This window comes from Mus musculus, chromosome 9, assembly GCF_000001635.26.
Source record: "Mus musculus strain C57BL/6J chromosome 9, GRCm38.p6 C57BL/6J".
Classification (NCBI taxonomy): domain Eukaryota; kingdom Metazoa; phylum Chordata; class Mammalia; order Rodentia; family Muridae; genus Mus; species Mus musculus.
The window spans coordinates 121,137,483-121,160,817 of record NC_000075.6 but is presented as its reverse complement, the minus strand read 5'-3'; the positions used below and the strand labels follow the sequence as shown (position 1 = coordinate 121,160,817).

The 23,335-nt window shown below is 47.3% G+C and overlaps 1 protein-coding gene across 9 annotated transcripts in view; it reads left to right on the top strand.

Annotated features, from left to right (window-relative positions):
• Positions 1 to 23,335, top strand: part of Ulk4 (unc-51-like kinase 4) — a 321,706-nt gene that overhangs the window by 125,342 nt on the left and 173,029 nt on the right. For 8 of the 9 annotated variants that reach the window (XM_030244183.1, XM_006512024.4, XM_030244182.1 and 5 more), the window contains 8 exons: positions 415 to 548; positions 3,531 to 3,652; positions 3,789 to 3,845; positions 8,489 to 8,540; positions 8,634 to 8,728; positions 15,432 to 15,483; positions 15,687 to 15,831; positions 18,892 to 18,984. In XM_030244183.1, coding sequence (XP_030100043.1) covers positions 415 to 548; positions 3,531 to 3,652; positions 3,789 to 3,845; positions 8,489 to 8,540; positions 8,634 to 8,728; positions 15,432 to 15,483; positions 15,687 to 15,831; positions 18,892 to 18,984 — 750 coding nt within the window. Of the gene's footprint in view, positions 1 to 414; positions 549 to 3,530; positions 3,653 to 3,788; positions 3,846 to 8,488; positions 8,541 to 8,633; positions 8,729 to 14,404; positions 15,244 to 15,431; positions 15,484 to 15,686; positions 15,832 to 18,891; positions 18,985 to 23,335 lie in introns of those variants that run through there. The other variant, XM_011242952.3, reaches the window with a different exon arrangement.

Below are 23,335 nucleotides of genomic sequence, written 5' to 3'. Positions count from 1 at the left end.
GCACGCTTCTCTCACACATATGCACGGTGCATGCGTGCATGGTGAATCCGTGTCCATAGTTTAATATTAATCACCAACAGAAGGGCTGGGACCAGTGGTTCTCCTCTGATCCTGGGAGACTGAGAGTCCTTGGTGTGCAAATGTCTTTGTTGGTGACCATCAGTCACTTAGAAAATGTGTCTTTTCATTGACCAAAGGCTAATGAAATCGGGGTGCTGTTTGTAACATGGGGAGAGACTTAATGCAGCCTTCTTTTCTTCTGCATGAATGTCTGAGCTTGTAAAGTGAGGTTGACTGCCTGACTGGTCAGCACCACTGGGACTCCACCTCTGCAAACACGTGACTCAGTGGCACTTGAGGACGGACTCTGCATCTGTCTTATGAGCAGTAATCTTTGCTGTGTGCTCTTTGCAGGCTGGTGATGTACATCGAGAGAGACAGCAGAAAGACCTCCCCAGGCAAGGAGCAGCAGAGTGGGAATGAGTACCTGGCCAGGTGCCTGGACCTCCTCATCCAGCACATGGTACAGGAGCCACCTCGGATCCTAGGTAAATGGCAGCCGTTTACCCTTCTCGGGGCCCAGGGCTGCTTGCTTGTCTGTGGGCAGCTTCTGCATCATCTCTTGGTATCACCTCTTGTTCACTCTTGTTTCTCTGCTCTATTTTAAAAATTAATTATTAGGAATTTTACCTGTGTTTTGAATATGTTCATCCCCCTAGGCTCTCCCTCTTCCTATCCAGCTTTGATTTCTTCTTCTTCTTCTTCTTCTTCTTCTTCTTCTTCTTCTTCTTCTTCTTCTTCTTCTTCTTCTTCTTCTTCTTCTTCTTCTTCTTCTTCTTCTTCTTCATCTCCTCCTCCTCTTCTTCCTCCTCCTCTTCCTCCTCTTCCCCCTTCCTCTTCCTCCTCCTCTCCCTCCTCTTCCTCCTCTCCCTCTTCCTCCTCTCCCTCTTCCTCCTCTCCCTCCTCTGCTCCCTCCTCCTCCTCTTCCTCCTCCTCCTCTTCCTCTTCCCCTTCCTCTTCCTCTTCCTCCTCCTCCTCTTCCTTTTCCTCCTCTTCCTCCTCTTCTTTTGGTCCCTGTCCAGTCCAGTGTTGCCCAGCTAGTCTTGGCATTGGGGACCGCTCTGAGGTGTGATCATTAGGCACCTCAGGGGCAGAGCATTAAAACAAAAGAAGACAAAGCTATTTGACTCTTCCTCTCTTAGCAGCCACCACGTGTTGGCCTCACACATCAGTCCTGTGGTTGTCTGGCTGGAGCTCCCACAGGCCTTGTGCTTGCTGTCTTAAGTCTCTCTGTCTGTTTTTGCAGGGCAGTGTGAGACACTCTGCTTGAATCTGTCGCTTTAAGACTTAAATTTGTCTTGTTTACTTTATGATTGTTTCGTGTCAGTCACAGGATTGAGATGTGTTACACTGGGGTGTTACCTGAGGTAGATGGCAATTAAAAAATAAAAAGGAAACTGGAATGGAGTTGAGTTGGTACTTGGGTCCCATACATGAAGCCGTGGGTTCCATCCCCAGCCCCACATCATCCAGTGTGGTGATGTCTTCCTGCACTCCAGCATTTGTGGGTTAAAGGCAGGAGGGTCAAAAGTTCACAGCTATCCTCAGCTACATAGTGAGCTTCAGATCCTACCCTCCCACAGCCCCAGCTCTCAAAATAGAAAAAACAAAACCTCCCAAAGCAAGAGCCATGCCCAACAACAGTAATTTAATATTGAGTTTATATGGTCATTTTGAGTTAATTTTCTCAACATTTTTCTTCATCTACATATGCACTTAATCCTAATTAAAAGGCTGAGAAATGATCTGCCCATATCTTAAAATTAGGGCCACACATATATTTATTATTAAAATGTATATTTGTTTAATGGGTTGGTTTTGTTGTTGTTATTGTTTGAGACACGATCTCATTATGTAGCTCAGGCTGGCCTGGAACACAGAGCTCTGCCTGCTGCTGCCTCTTGAGTACTGGGATTAAAGGTGTGCACCATCATGCCTATTTTTGTTTTTTATTGATATTGTTTGTTTTTTGTTTCCTTTGTTAAGACAAAGTTTGGATTGGAATTGAACTCACTGTGTAGCACAGGCTGGTTTTGAACTCTGATCCTCCAACCTCAGTCCCTCAAATGCTAAGAATTCAGATATACAGCACCACGTCTGGTATACCACATCATATACAGGTTTAAGTTTCTAACCTGTTAAAATTTGATGTCATGGATTTTGATGGTTCAGCATCCGAGAACCTGGGTGGTTTGGAGAAGTGTTGTTGGTAAGGACACAAGGACACGTATCCACATCAGCAGAGGACACTGCCTGCATGGGAGGAAATGCCTTGCTTTGTTAAAGTGATTCGAGGAGGGATGGGTTTCTTCCCCTGGTTTTCCCAGCAGGTTTGCTCTAGGGTAGAAGTGTTTACTTAGCACATTGAGCTAGATTCTAGCCGCCACGTTGAAGACTCAGCTCTGCAGCTGTGGGAATAAGGCAATGTGGCCCTAACTGTCAGCAACTCTTTCTTACTTGTAAATTAGGAACATTCTCACCTAATGATTGAAAACTGAGCGCCTTACAATTCAGCCAGAAAAATGCTGGAAATTGGGCTAGAGAGATGGCTCAGCAGGTAAGAGCTCTGGCGGCTCATCCAGAACACATGGTTCAATTCCCAGCACCCACATGGCAGCTCACAACTGTCTGCACTCCAGTTCCCGGGGATCTGATGCCCTCTTCTGGGCACCTGCACTTATGTGTATACACACACACAAATAAATAAATAAAAATAAAAAAAATCCTAAAAGTTTTAAGCATTATTTTCATTTTTTCTTTGTTTTCTTTTTCAAATTGTGTTTTGTAATCTCTTTACTTGTAATTTTAAATTAGTTTTCCAAAGCAATAAGCAATGATAATCAATATGAATAATACAAATAAATCTCTCAGACCACTACTGTACCCTATCTCTTTATAAATTATGTCTAGGCTAGAAGTCGGTTGATAGTGGCAATGCAGACCGTCATACTCTGTCCCTAGAGGCCACAAGTGTCCTGTGTTACCAGCATGTGTGTGTGTTGGGGGAGAGTTGGGGATGTGGCTCAGTTGGTAGAGCTGCTGCCCAGGATGCTCAAAGCCCTGGGTTTGGTTCCCAGCACTGCATAGAACCAGACATAGTGGCACACAGAGAAAACATCAGCACTTGCCTGTAGATCCAGCATCTGGGAGGTGGAGGCAGGAGAATTGTCTTGAGCTACAAACTGACTTGGAGGCCAGCCTGAGCTGCATGAGGTCCTCTCTCTCTCTCTCTCTCTCTCTCTCTCTCTCTCTCTCTCACACACACACACACACACACACACTCACACACACACACACACACACACACACACACACACATACACACAAGTGAACGGAAGGCTTGGTGGCTGCCCAGTGCTGTAGGTTGAAGGCGAATCACCTCACCGGCTGGGTTGTGATGGACCAATGGCCAGAGGCTCCTGCCCCTCTGTGGTCTCTTACCACCATACCTCTCCTGCTGTACTTCTCAGGCGACATTCTCAACGCCCTGGCAAACGTGTCCGGCCGGAAGCACCCATCCACGGTCCAGGGGAAGCAGCTGAAGATGTGTCTCCCCATGATGCCTGTGGTGCTTCACCTGGTGATGTCACAGGTAACACATGCTACCCCTATGCTCGTCCCCAGAGCAGAGCCACCTCCACTGAGACCAGACCCTTCCATTCATTTGTCTTGGACCAGATTTGCTCATGGCTTTGGAGATCTAATCCGTAGGGAATCTCGTCCCACAGGTATTTCGACCTCAAGTTGTGACAGAAGAGTTTCTCTTCAGCTACGGAACTATTCTTGTGAGTAGCAGGAGTCATGTGTGGCCAGCACCACTGCCATGGCTGCAGCACGGGTGCGAGAAGGGAGGAATTGAAAGGCTCAGTGGTATTTGTTTGTAGGGAAGTGACCTTTTTATATTTTTATCTGTTCTCTGTAATAAAATTTGACATTTGGGAAAAATACATTCTCTCCTGATAATGTATTTTGTTCAGAGACAGCCCCTAATAGGGTAACAAGCCCACATAAACACTCAGTAGATACCGAGTTAGGCATTTGAACAGACATGGGTGGGAGTTGGGGGGCTGAGAATTCCGTGCTACTAACTGGCTTGGTGCCAGCCACACACACGTCTCTCTAGGATGATGTTTTCTTTGCTAAGTTAGACTCAGTTGTGCTCTGTTTTTTCTTTTTCACTTATTTTTGACAATGTGGGAAGACGTGAAAACCAGCTGGCCTGTTACTTTCATTCTGGGTCTGCACACACAGATTTTCCTGATGATGCTGTGCCCAGGAAGTGACAGTGTGTGTTGTGAGCGTGCTGAGGCAGGACACGCTAAGTCCTGTCACTCGCCACCTGGAGCCTGACCTTGCTGTCTACACTAAGCCCAGGAGGCTTGAGGGTGTCACAGTGGCACAGATAGCACGGTGACATTTTGGCATCATTGTTTCTGGGAAAACATTGTTGCTGCTGCTCGTGAGTGAGGTTGTTTTCTAGAAGGTTCTTCCTGGAGGAGAAGGTGATGTTTCTAGGACACACATCCGAAGAGAGGAGTCTGAGGTCAAAGTGTTGGGGCTCTGTTTCAACTTTGTTCTCATGGTATGAATCCTTAAGTCTAGGAAGTTTGTGCAGTGGGCCGTGAATTCTCCTGCGTCTGTGAGCACCACCCCGGTCATCTGCCATCCCTGTAACTAGCTCTTTGTCTCTCTCCTACCAAGACTGCTGTAAGGACATGGCATACATGTCAGGGTCTAGAATAGTCTTGTCTCCTGTAGCCTGCCGTGGAGTTTCACACAGTGTTGAGTAGACAGGTGTGGCCTGTGTTTCTGTGTGTTCTTCTCCCTCTGCCCCAGTATCCCTGCCCTCCCTTCCTCTGTCCTCCCTCCCCTCCCTTCCTCCCTTCCTTTCCTCCCTCCCCTTCCCTCCCTCCCTTCTCCACCTCTTTTCCTGTCTGGTCTTTTCTCTGCTTGCAATGAGCACACTTTATAGTTTCAACAACCAGGGAAGCCACTGTGAATTTTCAGGAGTGAATTGTTTGCACCTATTTCAGGGACAGAGCACCACATGGGCTCAGAGACCAGAATGGAGGCCACATCAAGGAAGGGCCTCTTTCTTCTCCAGGAACAGGTCTGCTCTCTGCTGGTCTTCTGTAGGTTTGCCTCTATACAGGTGTTGGTTGAGAATTAAAACCAACCTGCTTAGTTTATTATGGTGTGGAAAAAACCCCTTTACACTGCTGGGTCTTGGTTCTCAGTAGGGAGTTTAGATGAATACAATGACAAACATCTTATTTTGAGGCTGGCAAGATGGGCTCAGTGGTTAGAGGTGCTTGTCACTAAGCCTGATGACCTGGGTTTGAGCCCTAGACCCATCCAATAGAAGGAGAGGCCTAACTCTTGAAAGTTGTCTAAGGGCACCACGCGTGCATACACGCATGTAAACATACACACACACACACACACACACACACGCACACGCACGCACATGCACACACAGGCACACACAGGCACACAGGCACCCACGCACTCATGCACACAGTCACGCAAGAATGAGATGGTCTTTGGGCAATCTTCCAAGTTGAGGCAGCGTTCTCAGTGTGCATCATGGCTGCTCCTAGAACACCTTCATGGCTTTCTCATGGTATCTGTTTGTACCGTCTTGGTGTTGAGTGACATTGGAAAGCACAGGTCACTGTCTAATCCACAACCTGGTTCAGTTATCTGTGCATTTGTCGTGAGCTATTGAGTCAGATGTTGCTTCTCTGAGTTAAATCTTCCTAGAAATTAGCAAAAATATTCTTCCAGTTCCTGTGCTCTTCTTATGTCATCGGAGGGAACCAGCCAGCCTCATGCCTTCCAGCCCCCGGAAATGGGAACTGGAGGCCAAAATCTAAAGCTTTGAAAACATTTGTTTTTCTCTTTGGTTAGAAAAAGTTTGCTAAATGTCATACATACATGGAGCAATGTGTACAACTACATACATGTGTGCCAGTGTGCCAGTGTGCCTGCCTTCTGGACATGTCAGGGCTGGAAGTTGACCTTGGATCTTTTCTCCACTTTATCCTTTGAGACATGGTCTGTTCTGGAGCCCCGAGTTTGCTGCTTGGCAGAGAGTGTCTAGGTCTCCCTGTCTCTACCTTCCAGTCTTTCACAGTAAGCTCCAGGTGTCAGCTTGACACAACCCAGCTCCACTGGTGAGAGGGAATCTCAGCTGACAAATAGCCTGGAATAGATTGGACTGTGGGCATGTCTGTGATGTAGGAGTCCCAGCCCACTGTGGGCAGTGCAGTCCCTGGGCAGGTGAGCCTGTTGGATAAGTGAGTTAGCTGAGCAAGCCAGAGGAAGCAAGCCAGTAAGCAGTGTTCCTCCATGGTTTCTGTTTCAAGCTCCTGGCCTGCCGTCTTTCTTCAGTGATGGACTGTGACCTGTAAGCTAAAACAAGCCCTTTCTCCCCACAATTTGCTGTTGGTCATGGTGTTTATCACAGCAACAGAAAGGACACTGTTGCTGCGGGGTTACAGGTGCGCACTGCCAATGCTGTGCCCACTGCTACTGCTGTGCCCAGCTTTGGTGTGGGTGCTGGGCTTTGAACTTGGGTCCTTGTGCCTGTTCAGCAAGCACCTGTCCCACTGGACTGCCTCCCTGACTCAGCTTTGTGAAGAAATGCTCTACTTGTTCCATCTGGAGCTCAACATTCTTGTCAGTATTCTCTATAACATGTACAAGTAGTCTCCACCACACCAGGCTTACTATAGTTTAGCTGTCAAAAACTGTGCCTAAAGCCGGGCGTGGTGGTGCACGCCTTTAATCCCAGCACTTGGGAGGCAGAGGCAGGCGAATTTCTGAGTTCCAGGCCAGCCTGGTCTACAAAGTGAGTTCCAGGACAGCCAGGGCTACACAGAGAAACCCTGTCTCGAAAAACCAAAAAAAAAAAAAAAAAAAAAAAAAAAAAAAAAAAAAAAAACAACAAAACAAAACAAAAAACAAAACAAAACAAAAAACAAAACAAAACAAAACAAAAAACAAAAAAAAAAAAACCCACAACTGTGCCTAGATTTGAGGTATTCAGTTCCTGCTGTATCCAGGAACAGCACACACCAGAACTCGTTGGATTTAGGTAAAGCGGGTATAAAGAAGGCTCACAGTTGCTGTGTCTTCACTTATCACAAGGGTCCTTAAAGCAGGGACCTGGAGGTCAGTGGCCCTGTGTGTCTTTAATGGCACCAGGCCACGGCTTGCTGTGTCATGTAAGGGGTAGTACCATCTTCATCAGGGCAGCTGTGACAACTTGAGAGATTCCCTTCCAGCTGCATGCAATTCTGCTTCAGTTGCACTGGGTCCTGTGGTCTGAGGAGGCTCTAAAGCATTGTTTCTCAACCTCAGGGGTTACATAGCAGATAGTTATATTACGATTCATAACAGCAGCAGTACAGTTCTGACGTAGCAACAAAATAATTTTATGGTTGTGGTCACCACAGCATGAGGAACTGTGTAAAGGGTCGCAGTACTAGGAAGGCTGAGAACCACTGCTCTAGAGTGTATGTGGCTCTGCTTGACCATACATACACATAAAATAAATCTTTTTTTAAAAAAAAACCAACACCTTTCTTTTAAATTATGTGTATGTATATATCTCTGTGTGGGGTTTGTGCACATGTGAGTGCAATACCTGTGGCATCCAGGAGGAGGTGTCAGAGGTCCTGGAGCTGAAGTTACAGTTCTGACCCATCCAACTTGGGTGCTAGGAACTGAACTCCTAACCACTGAGCCACCTTCTCATATATATGAGTAGTATATGGATATACTACATATATCTATATAAGCACATTTTAAACTATGATTACAAAGTGTATAATATATATATATATATATATATATATATATATATATATATATATATGTATATATATATATATTTAGGCTTTTTAAGATTTATTTATTTTATGTATATGAGTACACTATAGCAGTCTTCAGACACACCAGAAGAAGGCATCAGATTCCATTAGAGATGGTTGTGAGCCACCATGTGGTTGCTGGGAGTTGAACTCAGGACCTCTGGAAGAGCAGTCAATGCTCTTAACTGCTGAGCCACCACTCTAGCCCTAAATTTAGTTTTTTTCCCATGAACTTAAGAATCAGAGGTGTGGGGGGCTGGTGAGATGGCTCAGTGGGTAAGAGCACTCGACTGCTCTTCCGAAGGTCAGGAGTTCAAATCCCAGCAACCACATGGTGGCTCACAACCATCCGATCACGAGATCTGACTCCCTCTTCTGGAGTGTCTGAAGACAGCTACAGTGTACTTCCATATAATAAATAAATAAATAAATCTTTAAAAAAAAAAAAAAGAATCAGAGGTGTGGATTCAGACAAAATGCTACCTACCTAAATTTTATTTCAGAGTTATTTTGAACTCCTCATTTATTGAATACTTGTTTTTTTTTTCCAGAGTCACATTAAGTCAATTGACTTGGGGGAAACGAACATAGACGGAGCCATAGGTGAGCAGCCCGGGCCTTTGACACCCGTGCATCATGAAGGGCCTGGGTGGCGGACACCTGCGGTAACCACCTCTGTGGTCTTGCTCATCCTAGGCATCGTGGCATCTGAGGAGTTTATCAAGGTCACCCTGTCGGCATTCGAAGCAGTGATCCAGTACCCGGTTCTGCTGGCCGACTACCGCTCGACGGTCAGTTTCTCGGGAAGCCCTCCATGATTTGCTTGATAATCCTGTGTACACGTGTGTCGGGCTGACAGGTGTTCATCCCATGGAGAAACCATTCAGAAAAGTGGAGAAAGCCCTAGAAAGCTGCTTCCAGTTTTGATTTGGGGGGGGGGGGTGAGTTTCTCCGACTGTCCCTTTGCTTTCTACCTGCTTCTCCTGTGGTAGCACACGCCTGTGGTAGCACACGCCTGTAGAAGAGGGCTTTGCAGACATTGGGGGTGTTGCCCCCGCCTCGATAGTGCTGGGATTTCAGGCTGCATGCACAAGTCAATCTGTGACTTGTGACTTCCCAAGCCCCTCGAGGGTTCTGGCTCCCGCTGTGGCTGCCCACTCAGCCACTGCTCATGACTTTGGTTGTTTTTCTTCTGTTGTAGGAAGACATCTTGTAGACGTTTTGTATGTGTTTTCTCTCCACATCTACATTGCTGTTGTATTTTCCTGGTCCCTGCAGATGTGCTTGTTTATGTGCATTTCATGCAATTGCTAATCAGAAGACAGCCATGTGCCTTTCTGTGGCATCTGCCACGCTGTGCTCCTGGCTCGGTCGTCCTGTGTCCTCTCTGAAGCCTCTGTGTGCGTTCCTTTCTCCTCAGATGCTCATTCTGGGCTCTGCTAGGAACCTCATTTTCTTTTACTGAGACCCTGTCATGCCACGGCCTTCTATGTTCAGGAGACATCGCAGGCCATGACTTCTAGGGACACACTTCTCTGTGTTCTAGGAGTGGATAAGTGGCCAGGCCTTGGTGGCAGAGCTGATATTGCCCAACGTGGAGAGTGGGATCCCTTTACCTGCACAGAGCCATGAACCAGGAGGCTCACTGGACACCTGTACTGCCAGGAGCCAGCGATTCCCAAGGGTCCTGCCGTGTGTAGCTGGTGGTGAATGCCTCCTGCCAGAGTCCATCCTTTCTACCGCAGTCTTTCATCCAGAACTAGCTCTCGAAGCTCCCCGATGTCTTCCCAGGCTTGAATAATGTTAGGATTTGGGGGTTTCATACCTCATCACGGTGTGCAGGGATGGAGTTGGTCCACATTCCTCTGTACGCCTAACAGGAAGGAAGGAGCCAGTCACCGCCATGGCGCTGGGCCAGTGCGTCCCAGGTCTCTGATTGAGATGTTACTTATTGATCCTGTTGCTTGACGAACAATAACCTCATGGCTTATTTGTTCAGATCCAGTGTTTATAAATATCTGTATTGCATTTAAATAGAAATTTAATTAGCGTGTTTTCTAATCATGAAACACAAGTGTGCTAATTATTGCCACGACAGCCTCAATTATGATAGAAAAGGCATAGTCACCACGTTACTGCTTCATAAAAATGATCTCTAATGCTGAGGCTCATGGGAAATCTTCTAATTATCCCTTCTTGGGCATGAGTGGAATGCATGAGGAGAAGAATGCACATCCCAGGGAGCCTCTATTGTCTTAGATTTCAGCACTTACCGTGTTCAAGGCTCCTGATGGATACCTGCCTAGCTAACTGCATTTAATTCTTGGTAAGCAGGGAGCCAGCCCAGCTGCTGCTTTGGGTTGTCAGGCCATTTAGTTCCAGTGGGCACACGGAGTTCAGCTCCACCCAGCACAGGCACCTCTGAGTCACCTTACATTGTGTGGGGAGACCTGACAATGGAGGGAGGTGTAAGGCAACACAAGTTCACTTTAATTGCCAACTTGCTACAATGTAGCATCGCAGTGGGAGGGAGCAAGTCTCCGTGGGGAACTGTCTAGATCAGGTTGCTCTTGGGCATGTCTGCAGGGAACTGTCTTGGTTATGGTAACTGATGGTAGGGGGGTTGGTGCATTGGTAGGTGTGAGAAGCACAGAGCTAGCCCACGGTGGGTGGCCCCATTCCTGGGGTTTGTGTCCTAGACTGTATAAAAGGAGAGACAGTGAGTGTGAGCTATAAAAGGAGAGACAGTGAGTGTGAGCATCAGGTAGCAGAGGGGAATGGCCTCACTGGCCCCATGGAAGAATGTTTCTTTGACTTTCCAAGAAGAGGAAGCACTGTTTAGTTTGAATCTGTCAAGTGTGCAAAGCTGGGACAACCAGACCTCCGTAGAGGAGGGAAAGTGTTCCTGCTTCTGGTAATTTCTGTCAGCATCCAGAAATTGGTGTCACATGGGGTGAAGCGCCCTTCCTGGGCACACAGATGGGAGTTAGGCAAAGATTAAGTGTAACTAGGGTTTTTCTTCCCTTATCTCTCCCCCCTCCTTTCTGGCCTCAGTAACTTGAAACAATGTGGAGATTTTTGTGTGTGTGTGTGTGTGTGTGTGTGTGAACCAGCTCTTAAAGGAAGGCTAGAGAATGCAGGGCGTACTGTGGATAGGAGATCCTCAGGATACGGCAGTCCTGAGCAGTCTGCTGGTTTGTGCCTGATTGTGTAAGGACTGGTTTCTTGAGCTGAGTGTGTATGGGGACTTAATTGGGATGAGAAGTGTCTGCTAGAGGCAGAGGGTGTGTGTGGCTCTGCTTGACCAGGCCTAGAGCTGAGCAGGCATCCTCTGTCTGGGGGAAGATGGTTAGGAAAGGATGCCTGAAGGGATTGTCCTAAAGTCAGGCTCCCTTGGCCAGGGAGACCTTGCTGGGAACTGACAGTGTTGGGAGGAGGTGGGAGGAAGAATGGAGTTTGCAGTCAGAGAGAAGTGAGGAATGGCTTCCTGGGCACTGTGAGGTGCTTGGGGCTGTTGTTTCTAGGATGCCATTATAGAGATGTGCAGTTATGTGCCCGGGTCACTTTTATTCTCTGCCCAAGAGAGGCACCGTTACCGGTGAGGCATACTGTGGTCAGAGAAACCCCTCCAGCCGGTGGTGGATTAGCATTTGAACCACTCAGGTCTGAATGTCGCCTTAGGGAGACAGCTTTATCTCACCGATCCTTTGCTAGCTCCCCACTTTGTTGGAACCAGTCCTTTTCTAAACTACCTGGATGGATTCGATGTATTATCTGGTGCCCCACCCTTGTATTCTCCACCCAGAGCCCGGTCACCCCTGCAGAGTGGACATGGATTTTTTTTCCCAGTGTGATTACAGAGTTCTGCCTACGTTCAGGGGAATGTAATTAACCCCCTGCTGTGAGAACCTTGGGTTGGTGTTGCTGAGGCCTGTAGATTCCATTTTCAGTGTTGCTTTAAATACACAAACTGAAGTGCATGCAGTTTTATGGAAAAGCCTTCATACTGAAATATCAACTGATAACACATTTGCCCTGGCGCTGGCTGGGCCCTGTGCCACGCACTGAGTTTGTTTGTCTGAACAGCTCCCTCTGACCTCAGCCCCCTTGTGGCACTGTCTGTTCCCCTTCAGCCCTCCTTCAGCTGCTGAGGAGGGGGTGGGGGAGTGGGAGCGAGAGCATCAGGGGTGTGGGGCAGACCAGAAAGGCCAGCCTGCCCTCAGGATTTAGACCTTCACCTGCCCACTGTCTCTAGATGGTTTGATTCTTTCTAGGTCATTTTCAGGTGAGCATACTTGGCCTCCCCATCTGCAAATTCAGGTCTGTAGCACTAAAAGCAAGCGAGGGAGGTCTGCAAAGGCAGAGAAGCAGCGCCCAGCATGCCTGTGAAGGCATCACAGGGTCGAACATTTGATACCCAGTGGCTGTGTCAAACATACTTCCTCTCCCCAGAAATCCTGGCTCACCAACCTTTATGGTTATGTCTGTGTATGCACACATCTGTAAATGTGTGTGTGCGCGCGCGCACGTCTGTAAATGTTTGTGTGCGCATGTCTGTAAATGTGTGTGTGTGCACACGTCTGTAAATGTGTGTATGTGTGCATGTCTATAAATGTGTGTGTGCGCACGTCTGTAAATGTTTGTGTGTGCGCACGTCTGTAAATGTGTGTGTGTGCACACGTCTGTAAATGTGTGTATGTGTGCATGTCTATAAATGTGTGTGTGCGCACGTCTGTAAATGTTTGTGTGTGCGCACGTCTGTAAATGTGTGTGTGTGTGCGCACGTCTGTAAATGATGTGTGTGTGTGCACACGTTTGTAGATGTGTGTGTGTGCACGTCTATAAATGTTTGTGTGTGCGCATGTCTATAAATGTTTGTGTGTGCGCATGTCTATAAATGTGTGTGCACACATCTGTAAATGTGTGTGTGTGCACGTCTGTAAATGTTTGTGTGTGCGCACGTCTGTAAATGTTTGTGTGTGTGCACGTCTGTAAATGTTTGTGTGTGCGCACGTCTGTAAATGTGTGTGTGTGCACACGTCTATAAATGTGTGTGTGCGCACACGTCTGTAAATGATGTGTGTGTGTGCACACGTTTGTAAATGTGTGTGTGCGCACACGTCTGTAAATGTGTGTGTGTGCACGTCTGTAAATGTTTGTGTGTGCGCATGTCTATAAATGTGTGTGCACACATCTGTAAATGTGTGTGTGTGCACACGTCTATACATGTGTGTGCGCACGTCTGTAAATGTGTGTGTGCGCGCACGTCTGTAAATGTGTGTGCACACATCTATAAATGTGTGTGTGCACACGACTGTAAATGTGTGTGTGCACATGTCTATAAATGTGTGTGTGCACACATCTGTAATGTGTGTGTGCGCACACGACTGTAAATGTGTGTGTGCACACATCTGTAATGTGTGTGCACACATCTATAAATGTGTGTGTGTGCACACATCTGTAAATGTCTGTGTGTGCACATGTCTATAAATGTGTGTGTGTGCACAGATCTGTAAATGTCTGTGTGTATACTGTAAATGTGTGTGTGCACACGTCTGTAAATGTGTGTGTGCACACGTCTGTAAATGTCTGTATGCACACATCTGTAAATGTGTGTGTATGCACACGTTTGTAAATGTGTGTGTGCACAGATCTGTAAATGTGTGTGTGTGCACAGATCTGTAAATGTGTGTGTGTGCACACGTCTGTAAGTGATCACTCTTAACACTGAAGGAACTGCTGTGCTTTGATAGCAGTGTGACGAGACCCCTGTGGACACTGTCAGCTCATCTATGTAATTTATTTTCTGTTTGTATAAGCTCTGTACCTGATAGTGTTGGCATAGGAGTCACATGTGTGTTGATATTAGGCTGTGCCAGTTACACATATCCCTCAGCCAGTAAAGCACAGGCAGTCACCCTTGAGACGTCTGTGGGCAGGGAGAGAAAAGTCTGCAAAGTTGCTTGTAGAGCGGCCGGCGCCGCTGCCTCCTCCTCCTCCTCCTCCTCTTCCTTCTCTTCCTCCTCCTCTTAATAAGTCCAGGAACCAAAAACATGTCTTGACCCTGTACCCTGAAGACGGTAATTACTTAATATTTTCAATTGTATTTTCTGTTTTCCTTTCGCTAGGGTCGCTATATATTCAGGGGCATATTCTGCCAAGGGAGTGGTGGTCTTCTTTCCCTTACTAGGAGCTGAAAGACAGTACCCGGTTTTGAAAAACAGTTAATAAAAAGTATCAGATGGGTTTTCTACTGTTTGTTTCCTTTCTGTTTTTGTTTTTCAGTTCATTTATTCTCTTGAATAACACACCCTGACCACGGCCTCACTACTTCTCATATAACACACCCTGACCACGGCCTCCCCACTTCTCTACTATTCCATCCTTTAGTGTGTGTGAATTGCTGAATGGACACTAATGCTCACATAATACATTTTTATGTATTTTCTTACTTTATTGATGTGTAGGTGTGTGCATCTTGCCAGGGTGTACACTTGTGTGCAGGTGCCACAGAGGCCAGAAGAGGGCACTGGATCCTCGGAGCTTGACTTACAGGTAGTTGCACGCCATTCAACTTTGTGCTAGGAACCAAGCTCTGGTCCTCTGGAGCAGAGGGTGCGCTTAACTGCCAAGCCATCTCTTCAGCTCTCCTGTGTTTCTTATTGAAAAGCCTCTGATAAAGACATCAGTGCTGGTGAGCTAAACGGGAGCAGTCTTTTCTTTGCTAGCACTTGGGTTACATTTTTAAACTCCCGCGCTCTGGAGGTTACTTCTGAAAGTAGAATTTGTCACTGTGGACACTGTTGTGGTTACCTTGAGGCAGTGAGGAGAAGCAGCATTAACTAAAGCCAAAATGGCAGTATAGTTCTGAAGGTCTCTGAACATGTGTGCAGGGTTGCACATGTATGCAGGGTTGCACATGTATGCAGGGTTGCACAACGCCTTCCTTCAAATGCGAACCGTCATGCTGTCTGCATTCTTTTGTGAGTTGACCACCCCCTAACACTAAGTACAACTGTGAGATTTCCCCAGGCTATTCATGTAATCAGTCACAGAGAAGTGGAATTGTTGAGTCTTTGTGGTGTGGGTGGTGGTGTGGAATTGGCTTTCTAACTTACTGTGTTATTGAAGTTATTATTAATTTGTTGTAGTGTCTGAATCCTTTCTCGACACAGACTTGCAGACCCTGACTGTTTTGTTTGGTTTTATCTGGGTGTAAAGGGCTCTCTCTTTTAGGTTCTGTGTACCTGGCCCTGGATACAATGTGACCAGATGCCTCACTCTCCTGCCTGCCCCCCCCCATGCCTTCCCTATCACTGCACCCTCAAGTTGCTAGCCCAGATGGTGTCTTTCACCCCCCCCCCCCCCAAGTCACCTCAGGCTCTCCTCTCCCTCCTCTGATAGCGACTCTGCCTATGGACGTATTAGGGCTGGTGCCCAACACCTGTTTTCTGTGCAGAGTTCCTAGCTACAGCCTCCTGTCCTTTCTTCCAGGTCATGGATTATATTTTGCCGCCCTTGGTCTCCTTGGTTCAAAGCCAGAATGGTGAGTAAGACTATCTCACTGAGAATCAACTACTCAGTCTGGGCGCTGCTGGGGACCTGGGGTGACCTGCCTGGTCCTCACCACCGTCCTGCCTTGCAAGTGTGTACCACCTTGATGAGCATACATTCTCTCTCTCTCTCTCTCTCTCTCTCTCTCTCTCTCTGCATGGACTCATGGTCTTTGAACTTTTTTCTTCATTCCAGTGGAATGGAGACTCTTCAGCTTGCGGTTGCTCTCAGAGACCACAACCCTGCTGGTGAGCCAGGAGCCGGAGGACGGTGATGAAGAGGCCAGTTGCGATTCTGACAGCAGTCTTCTGGCGCTCATCAGAGATGAGCTGCTACCCCAGTAAGTACCATGCTGCCCACTCGCACAGGCGTGTGTATCGTGCAAGGGAGCTTCTGTCCAGCTGGCCCCATGATAGGCTGGGCTCTTGATGCCCCTGTGTCTTTGCACATGGTTTCATGTTATTCCACTGTGGAGGAGCTGGAAGTCTCAGTCCCTCTTCACAAGTCTCTGGCGGGCATTTTTTGCTGGGTACAGTGCTCTGATACAAATTGAAAGATGTTCCTAGCTGCGGGTAGGGGTAGGGTTATGATTCAGGACTAGTGGAACATGGAATTGTGGCTTCTTGTGGCACAACTCAGAAGTAAGAGGGATGACAGCCAATCGCCCTTTTCCCCAGACTCCTTGGGGAGGGGAGTTGGTAGCCTAGGTGATGAATATGATCATGGAGGGGGTCTCTTTTCTGGTTGCCATGTTGCTCACACAGCAAGGATGGAGCACTAAGATTCCCAGGAGCTCCCAGGGAGGATGGGGACTCTAAGTAGCATCCCCATAGTGTAGAGAACCCTCTATTGGATCACAGAGCACTTTCTGTTTATCTTGAGAGGGTCTCTCTCTGTAACCTAAGCTTTCCTGGAACTTGCTATGTGGCCCAGGCAGGCCTTGAGTTGACAATCCTCCCTCATCCTTATGCTGATGTTACAGGCATACAGACCACACCTTCACAGAGTGTTGTTAAAAAGAGTGCCTCTTCTCCCTATACAGTCATCTTTCACGATTAAATTCGAGGTTGTATGTTTTGCATTACTGTGCATGAAAGCCAGATTGTGGCTTTCCTCAGGGCTGGGCTGCAGTCAGTCAGGTGAGCAGGCCTTCTGGAATAGCAGCCTTGCCTGAAACCTCCCTTAGTCTGCGGCATGGAAGATGGAATTGCCACAGAGGAGGAGACAGGTCTAACCATGCTACGACTTTGCCAGTGGTGAGTTTAAAATGCCTTACCTAGAACTAGATCCACTTTGAAACATAAAATCAAAGTCTAACATTTCAGGTGGCTTTGGTCCTGACAAACTGGCTGACCAAAGGGCATGATGTTTGTCAAATCCCATGCTTAGACTCTCTGTGATGACTCTGTCACCATGTCCAGGGGACTAAGGCTAGCTGTTGGTTACTTCTGTCCTGTAGTTCTCGTGTCTGTCTGTTGGTCCATCCACCCATGTGTGCATGCCCTTGCTTGTTGGTTCCGGCCCTTCCTTCAGTTCTCGTTGTCTTCTGATGTTGGGGTAACACTTCCTCTTTACTAACGGGAGGGGATTCCTCTTTGGGGAGACAGATCTCACATCTTCTAGAAAATCATCCTGGTTTTTAGTCAGTGGACAGACAAAGTTGGATTTTAAAGGTTCCTGCTGAAAGGAAACAGTATTTAATGAAGCTTAAGCCCAAATCGGGTCCTCTCAGGAGTTTAGTAACCAAATCACCATCAATGGTGGCTGAGAGGTGAGAATGGTCGTATGTTCTCAAGGTTGACTGTGCATACGTGATGAGTACAGGTGCCCAGAGAGACCAGAAGACTTCTTTTCCCCCTTGAGATGTATCTGGCTCTCCCATGAGGTACAGCCATGACATTCTCACAGATAAGCAGCCTCACACAGTGGGGGTGTGGGGTGGGGTGGAGTGGGGTGGGTGTGTCCTGAAGGGTTTTAATCTTTCAAGATGGCTCCAACGAAAGGTGCTGGGCAGAGCCTGCTCTCTGGGCCTTCAGCAGAAGTGAAGGGGCTGACAGAGAGAGGATGCCAGGGCTCGTTCTCCACGTGAGGAGTGTGCTTCCAACCCTGTTGCAACCTCATTTATTGATGAGGACTACAGAGAAGATGACACACAGTGCCCTGGGAAGATGCAGAGAATGACAGTAAAGGTCAGGGGAGGTATTACAGGGGCTGAACAGGCCTCGAAAGTCACCTATGACAACTACCAACATATATTTGAGCTTCGCAGTGTATTTATGTATTCATTTTTTCAGATGAGTGTTTGGCATTGGAAGGATCATGCTGATAAAATGTTTTGCCATGTCATTATGACAGAGTGACACCTGGCGTCCCTCTCCTGGGGAACATAAACATAGCCTCTCTTTCCCTTTTATTAAAAAAGAAAATTCTCTGGTTACCTGTAAAATCATCAGGGCCATAATGACTTCATAAATTACTAGGGATTCATCCTTTAGAATCTGGGGGAGGAACATATTCCTCTTCCTCCTCCTCCTCACAGGTTGCAAGGCATTTCCTTTGAGCATTTGGGCTTTAGATGTTTCAGTGACAACACACTGTAGGCTCTAGGAACATTGCCTAGGAACAAGTGTCACTCAGACTTTGTAATTTCCATTCCTGTGGCTCAATAGATGTCTGGAAGTTTGTTTCCTTCAGGCACAGGATTCTGGGCCAGAGTTCCCTGTGTAGGCACACTTGTCCAGCAGTGCAAGGCCCTGGCTTACGTTTCTAGTAAAACACACACACATGCACACACATACAGTCATACCCACACTCACACCCATTCTCATACACACTCACTCACACTCACACCCACTCTCACCCACACTTACACCCACACCCCCCCTCTCTCTGTCACACACACACACACACACACACACAGAGTGGGGTGGGATGGGCATGAGAACGCACAATGTTACAGTGAGCAGACAAACCCCTCACGTGTCTGCGCTTGCCTGCCAAAGGGAATGAGAATGTGGAATTCTTTCTTCATCCGGCGTCTGTCCCCTTGTGATTGACCACGTGTCCACTGCCACTGTGCTCTGTTTTAGCCATGAATGTCACTGTGGGCACAGCTGTGGGTGCAACACTGGGCCTCATGTCCACCACAGGACCCAAATGTGGAGTGGCTTGGAGACACTAGCATGGTCAACCCGTGCCCAGGTCTCTTGCTGGCTGCACAGCTCAGCGCTGGCTGGCTTTCCCTTGTGCTTTATGCAGTGGGCGTTGGCTTCACCAAGAGAGTAATCTGTGCGAGTGCTATGCTCATAGCCAGATGTTGGCATGTACCAATCTGTCACTCCCTAACATCGGGCCGTCTGAGGAGGGAGACTGAGGCGTGACGGGTGGTTTCGTTTCTCAGGTATGAGCACATCCTCATGGAGCCTGACCCCGTTCCTGCCTATGCGCTGAAGCTGCTCGTCGCCATGACGGAACACAACCCCGCTTTCACCAGGTACTGGGAGGCCAGCGTTGTAGCTGCCAAGGGGCAGGGTCACTGTTCAGTCTCCCACTTTGTGTCGCTGACACTGTGTTGGCCCAAGTTCACATGTTTTAACCCCTTACTTGAGTTTGCACCCCATGGAATGGGTGATACTTCAAACTGAGGAAGTGTGGAGTTAGGGAGCTAGCCCGGAGGCCTGAGTTAGATTCTCAGAAGTCACACAATGCTTGGGTAAGCAGTGTGAGCATCTGTAGTTGCTGCATTCCTAGAGACAGGAGAATCCTCAGATGCCAGCAGGCCAGCTAACTAGAACATAGAGACCTTGCTTCGAAACAGGCAACAGAAGCTGGGACCAACAGACAACAGATGACAACAGATGTTATCTATTTATGACTGACATGTGTGGCCTTGTGTGAGCACACTGGCACACACATAAGTGTATACATACACATGTCTGTCTTACACATACAGCCTGAATGATAAACACTTTAAAGGGGAAAAAACCCTCAACACATAACAGTATTTTATGTGTGTATGAGCGTGTGACAGAGTGTGTACGTGTGTGTGTGTGTGTGTGTGTGTAGTGGATTTTGTTTTTCCTTTTCTGAGACAGTCTTATCATACAGTAGAAGCTGGTCCTAATTCACTGTGTCCCACCGGCTGGCCTCATATGGTACCAATCCTCCTGCCTCAGCTTCCTCAGTGTCAAGATTGCAGGTATGTGCCACTGTGTCCAGGACACATGTGGTTTTAGAACACCAGCCAGTGCCCTGCTTCACAGTGAGGGAGCCGGTAAGTCCTGGCCAGGCTGGTGGGCTGTGCGGCATCTGGCTTAGCTAAAGCGACTTTGAGCAGTGGAGAGCTTTTGTCTACTCAGAGTACCGCAGCCGAGGCCCCGTCTTAGGAATTCACTGCTGGGGCACTTTGATTCTGCAGGGGACAGTGTGATACGCACTGTACCCAGCCATGACAACTCAGGTGCACCAAGCCCACACCCCTTTCCTTTGTCCATTCTGAAGCTGCGTTTTCACAGTTGTTAGAATCTTCAGACTGAGCGTTCTGACCTTTCTTCTTAAAGGAGTTCTAAAGTTTCTTCCAACAAGAGAGCCATGTTGTTGTGTGGAAATTCAAGAGTGACATGCCTAGACATCGCAAATCGAGAACTTTCTTAGCGTCAGCTACCAACACACCTCAACACACCTAGAATCGTGGGAAGCAGGACCCTCAGATGAGAACTTGCCTCCATTCTGTTAGCCTGTGGGCACATCTGTGGGGTGTTTCTGTTGTGTCAGGAAGTGTTTGTGACCCCCAAAAGACCACCAAGGAGCCGATTCCAATGTAATTGCATTAGGGTCTCTTTATTACAAGCTCAGGCTTGGGCTCACCTTCAACCCAATCCTGACACAGCAGGATGGGAAGGGAAGGGGGAGCAGCCTCAAACCCCCAGCAGGACAAGGTTTTAATAGGAAATGGGGGCAAGTGAGGGAGTGTCCGGCCTGGCGAGTATCTATTGCAAGCCAACAGGAGGGTGTTGTATAGCAAGACCGTGAACAATCATGAATGGCCTGAAAGTACATCTGAGACAGTCCTACTAATCCTTGGTTAACTGTTGCTAGGAAGTAGCTAGGGAGTGATTCTTTAGTATGGACCAAGGACAGGCCGTGGGTCCTTCTTGGGTACAGCTTGGATTCAGCTGCAAGTTAAGTTCGCAGGCTTTTTTTCTTTTAAGATGGAGGCTTGTCCCAAGATGGAGTAGGTTTGGCCTCTCATTTCTTGATTGCTAATTGGTGTGCGAGGTCCCAGCCCTCTGTGGGCAGTGCCATCCCCAGCAGGTGGCCTGGGCTGAGGTAGCCAAGCTCCTGCTCCAATTCTGACCCTGGCTTCCCTCCTTGATGGGCTGTGAATTAACCCTTTCCCACTCGAGTTGCTTTGGTTATGGTGTTTATCAACAAGAGAAGGATATAGGACAAGACTGGTGTGGCTGTGTCTGTCCAGGTCATCAAGCTTTGGCCAGTTCATTAGTTGTTGCCTTCTTCTGTGCTGGGATGAAGGCAGGCAAGCACCCTTTCACTGAGCTGAATGCACGGCTCTCACTTCCACGAACTCGAGTCTCTTCCTGTCCTTCAGGCTGTGCTGAGACTCATGTCCTCCTGGAAGGTAGCTGCTGCTCTGTCCTTTTATTTAATAACAGCTGAGCTCACTCCTGAGGCAGGTGCTCTGGACTCTAATTCTTCCGTTCCTATGAATCTCCCCACCCTAGAGAAGTGAGAACATAAAGAGCCTCCTCAGAATAGTCTTGTTTTGAAAATGATTACATCCAGGCTTGGGAGTTAGCTCACTGTAGTTTTTACCCTTAAGCATTTAAGAACGGGAGCCAGTGCACTGATTCTTAGAAGCATTTTGTTTTGGTCTGAACAAGTAAATGTTAGAATATATTATCTCTGTCTTAAAGTCTAACAGTAAAGCCACAGGCTCTGTGGCCACCGCATCCCCTCACTGTCTGAGTCTGTCCTCCCCAACCAGGAAAGCTAGAACTGTGGCAGTTATACACATACACACACCCTCAGGGAGGTGTGTGTGTGTGTGTGTGTGTGTGTGTGTGTGTTTTGAAGTACTATAGCTTTGTATCGTGGTAGTTGATTTTTAAAAATTGAGATTATCACTCCCTGGCTCTGTGATAATTGATTTTTTTTTTTTGATTTATCAAGCGACCTTGGTGCTCCTTTAGACTTGTGTGCACTTATGTGTACTCTGGGTGACTGCTTTGCTGAACTAATATATGAAAACTAGATTTCATTTCATTTAGCATTCACCCAACTACTCACAACATTGAATCTCTTCAGTGTTGATTCTCTGTGCGTAATAAAAATAAGAGCTACATTGCAGACTGGGTGTGGTGGCGCTCATCAGTAGCCCCAGCATTCTGGAGGCAGAAGCAGGTGGGTCTTTGTGAATTCCAGAGGAACACCATAACCCAAAGCAAACCGGGGAGGAAAGGGTCTATGTAGCTTACACTTCCACAGGACCGTTCATCACAGGAGGAGTCAGAATAGGAACTCAAGCAAGGCTGGGACCTGGAGGCAGGAGCTGATGCAGAGGGCATGGAGGGGTGCTGCTTGCTGGCTTGCTCCTCATGACCTGCTCAGCCTGCTTTCTTACAGAACCCAGGACCACCAGTCCAGGCATGGCACTGCCCACAGGACCCTCCCCCATCAATCAGTAATTAGGTAAAATGTCCTATAGGCTTTCCCATAGCGCTCTTAAGAGGCATTTTCTCAACTGGGGATCCCCACTCTATGATAACTCTAGCATATGTCAAGTCAATAGAAAACTATCCAGTACAAGCCCTATGAGACTGGAGAGTTGTTCCAGTGGTTAAGAGCACAGGCTGCTCTTCCAGAGGACCCAGGTTCAATTCCCAGCACCCACATGGTGGATCACAACCATCTGTAACTTCAGTTTCAAGGGATCTAATACTTTCTTTGGGCTTCTTTGGGCACTGCATGCATGCACATGGTACTCAGACATACCTGCAGACAAAACACCCATATACATAAAATAAAAAATAAAAATTTTAAAAGAAAAAAAAAAAAAGAGTCATATCCCCTTCAGCCTTCACTTTATCTAAGAATATGTTCCTCAGAAAAATCCACATGGACTTATGGGGTAGCATTGGAAATGTAAATGAAGAAAATACCTAATTAATAATAAAAAAAAACTAAAAAAAAAGTCCACATGTTTTTCCTGTGATTTAATATACTTCACAAGACTGTATATAAATATAAAAGTAACTTATGGTTTACCCGCAGTATGGGATGGTATATAATATCCTAAAGGAGTAAGGAATATTCTAAATACTAATACTAAAACTAGCCGAATCATTTGTTAAAGGTAGTAAGTTATTTACCTCACTTTTCATTTGCCGATTGTTGACTGACTGACCGATTCATTCATTCATTCACTCACTCATTTATTCATTCATCCATCAACTCTGCTAGAGAGAGGATCTCACTGTGTGGCCTGGACTTGGCCTTAGAGCTCTGCGCCCATTCTGCCTCAGGTGGCCTCTAGGCTTATGTATGGTTCATGAGTGATAAGAAATGATTTGTTCTGGAACCAAATCTGAGTGACCATGTCCAGAACCAGGGATTAGCTAATCCCCAAAAGACCAAGTTCCAATGTGGTTCCGTGTCAGCAGTTTCACATAAAAAACAAGAGCTGTCAAAGACAAGGGATTTTTCACATGCTTCGGTGGAAACGTCGGGTGGACATGTGAGGTGGCAGATCTCCGCTCCAGGCATTGGAGCCTTTGGTGGTAGAAGCTAGGGGTCTGCATGCCCAAAGGATTTACCTCATGGTCCCA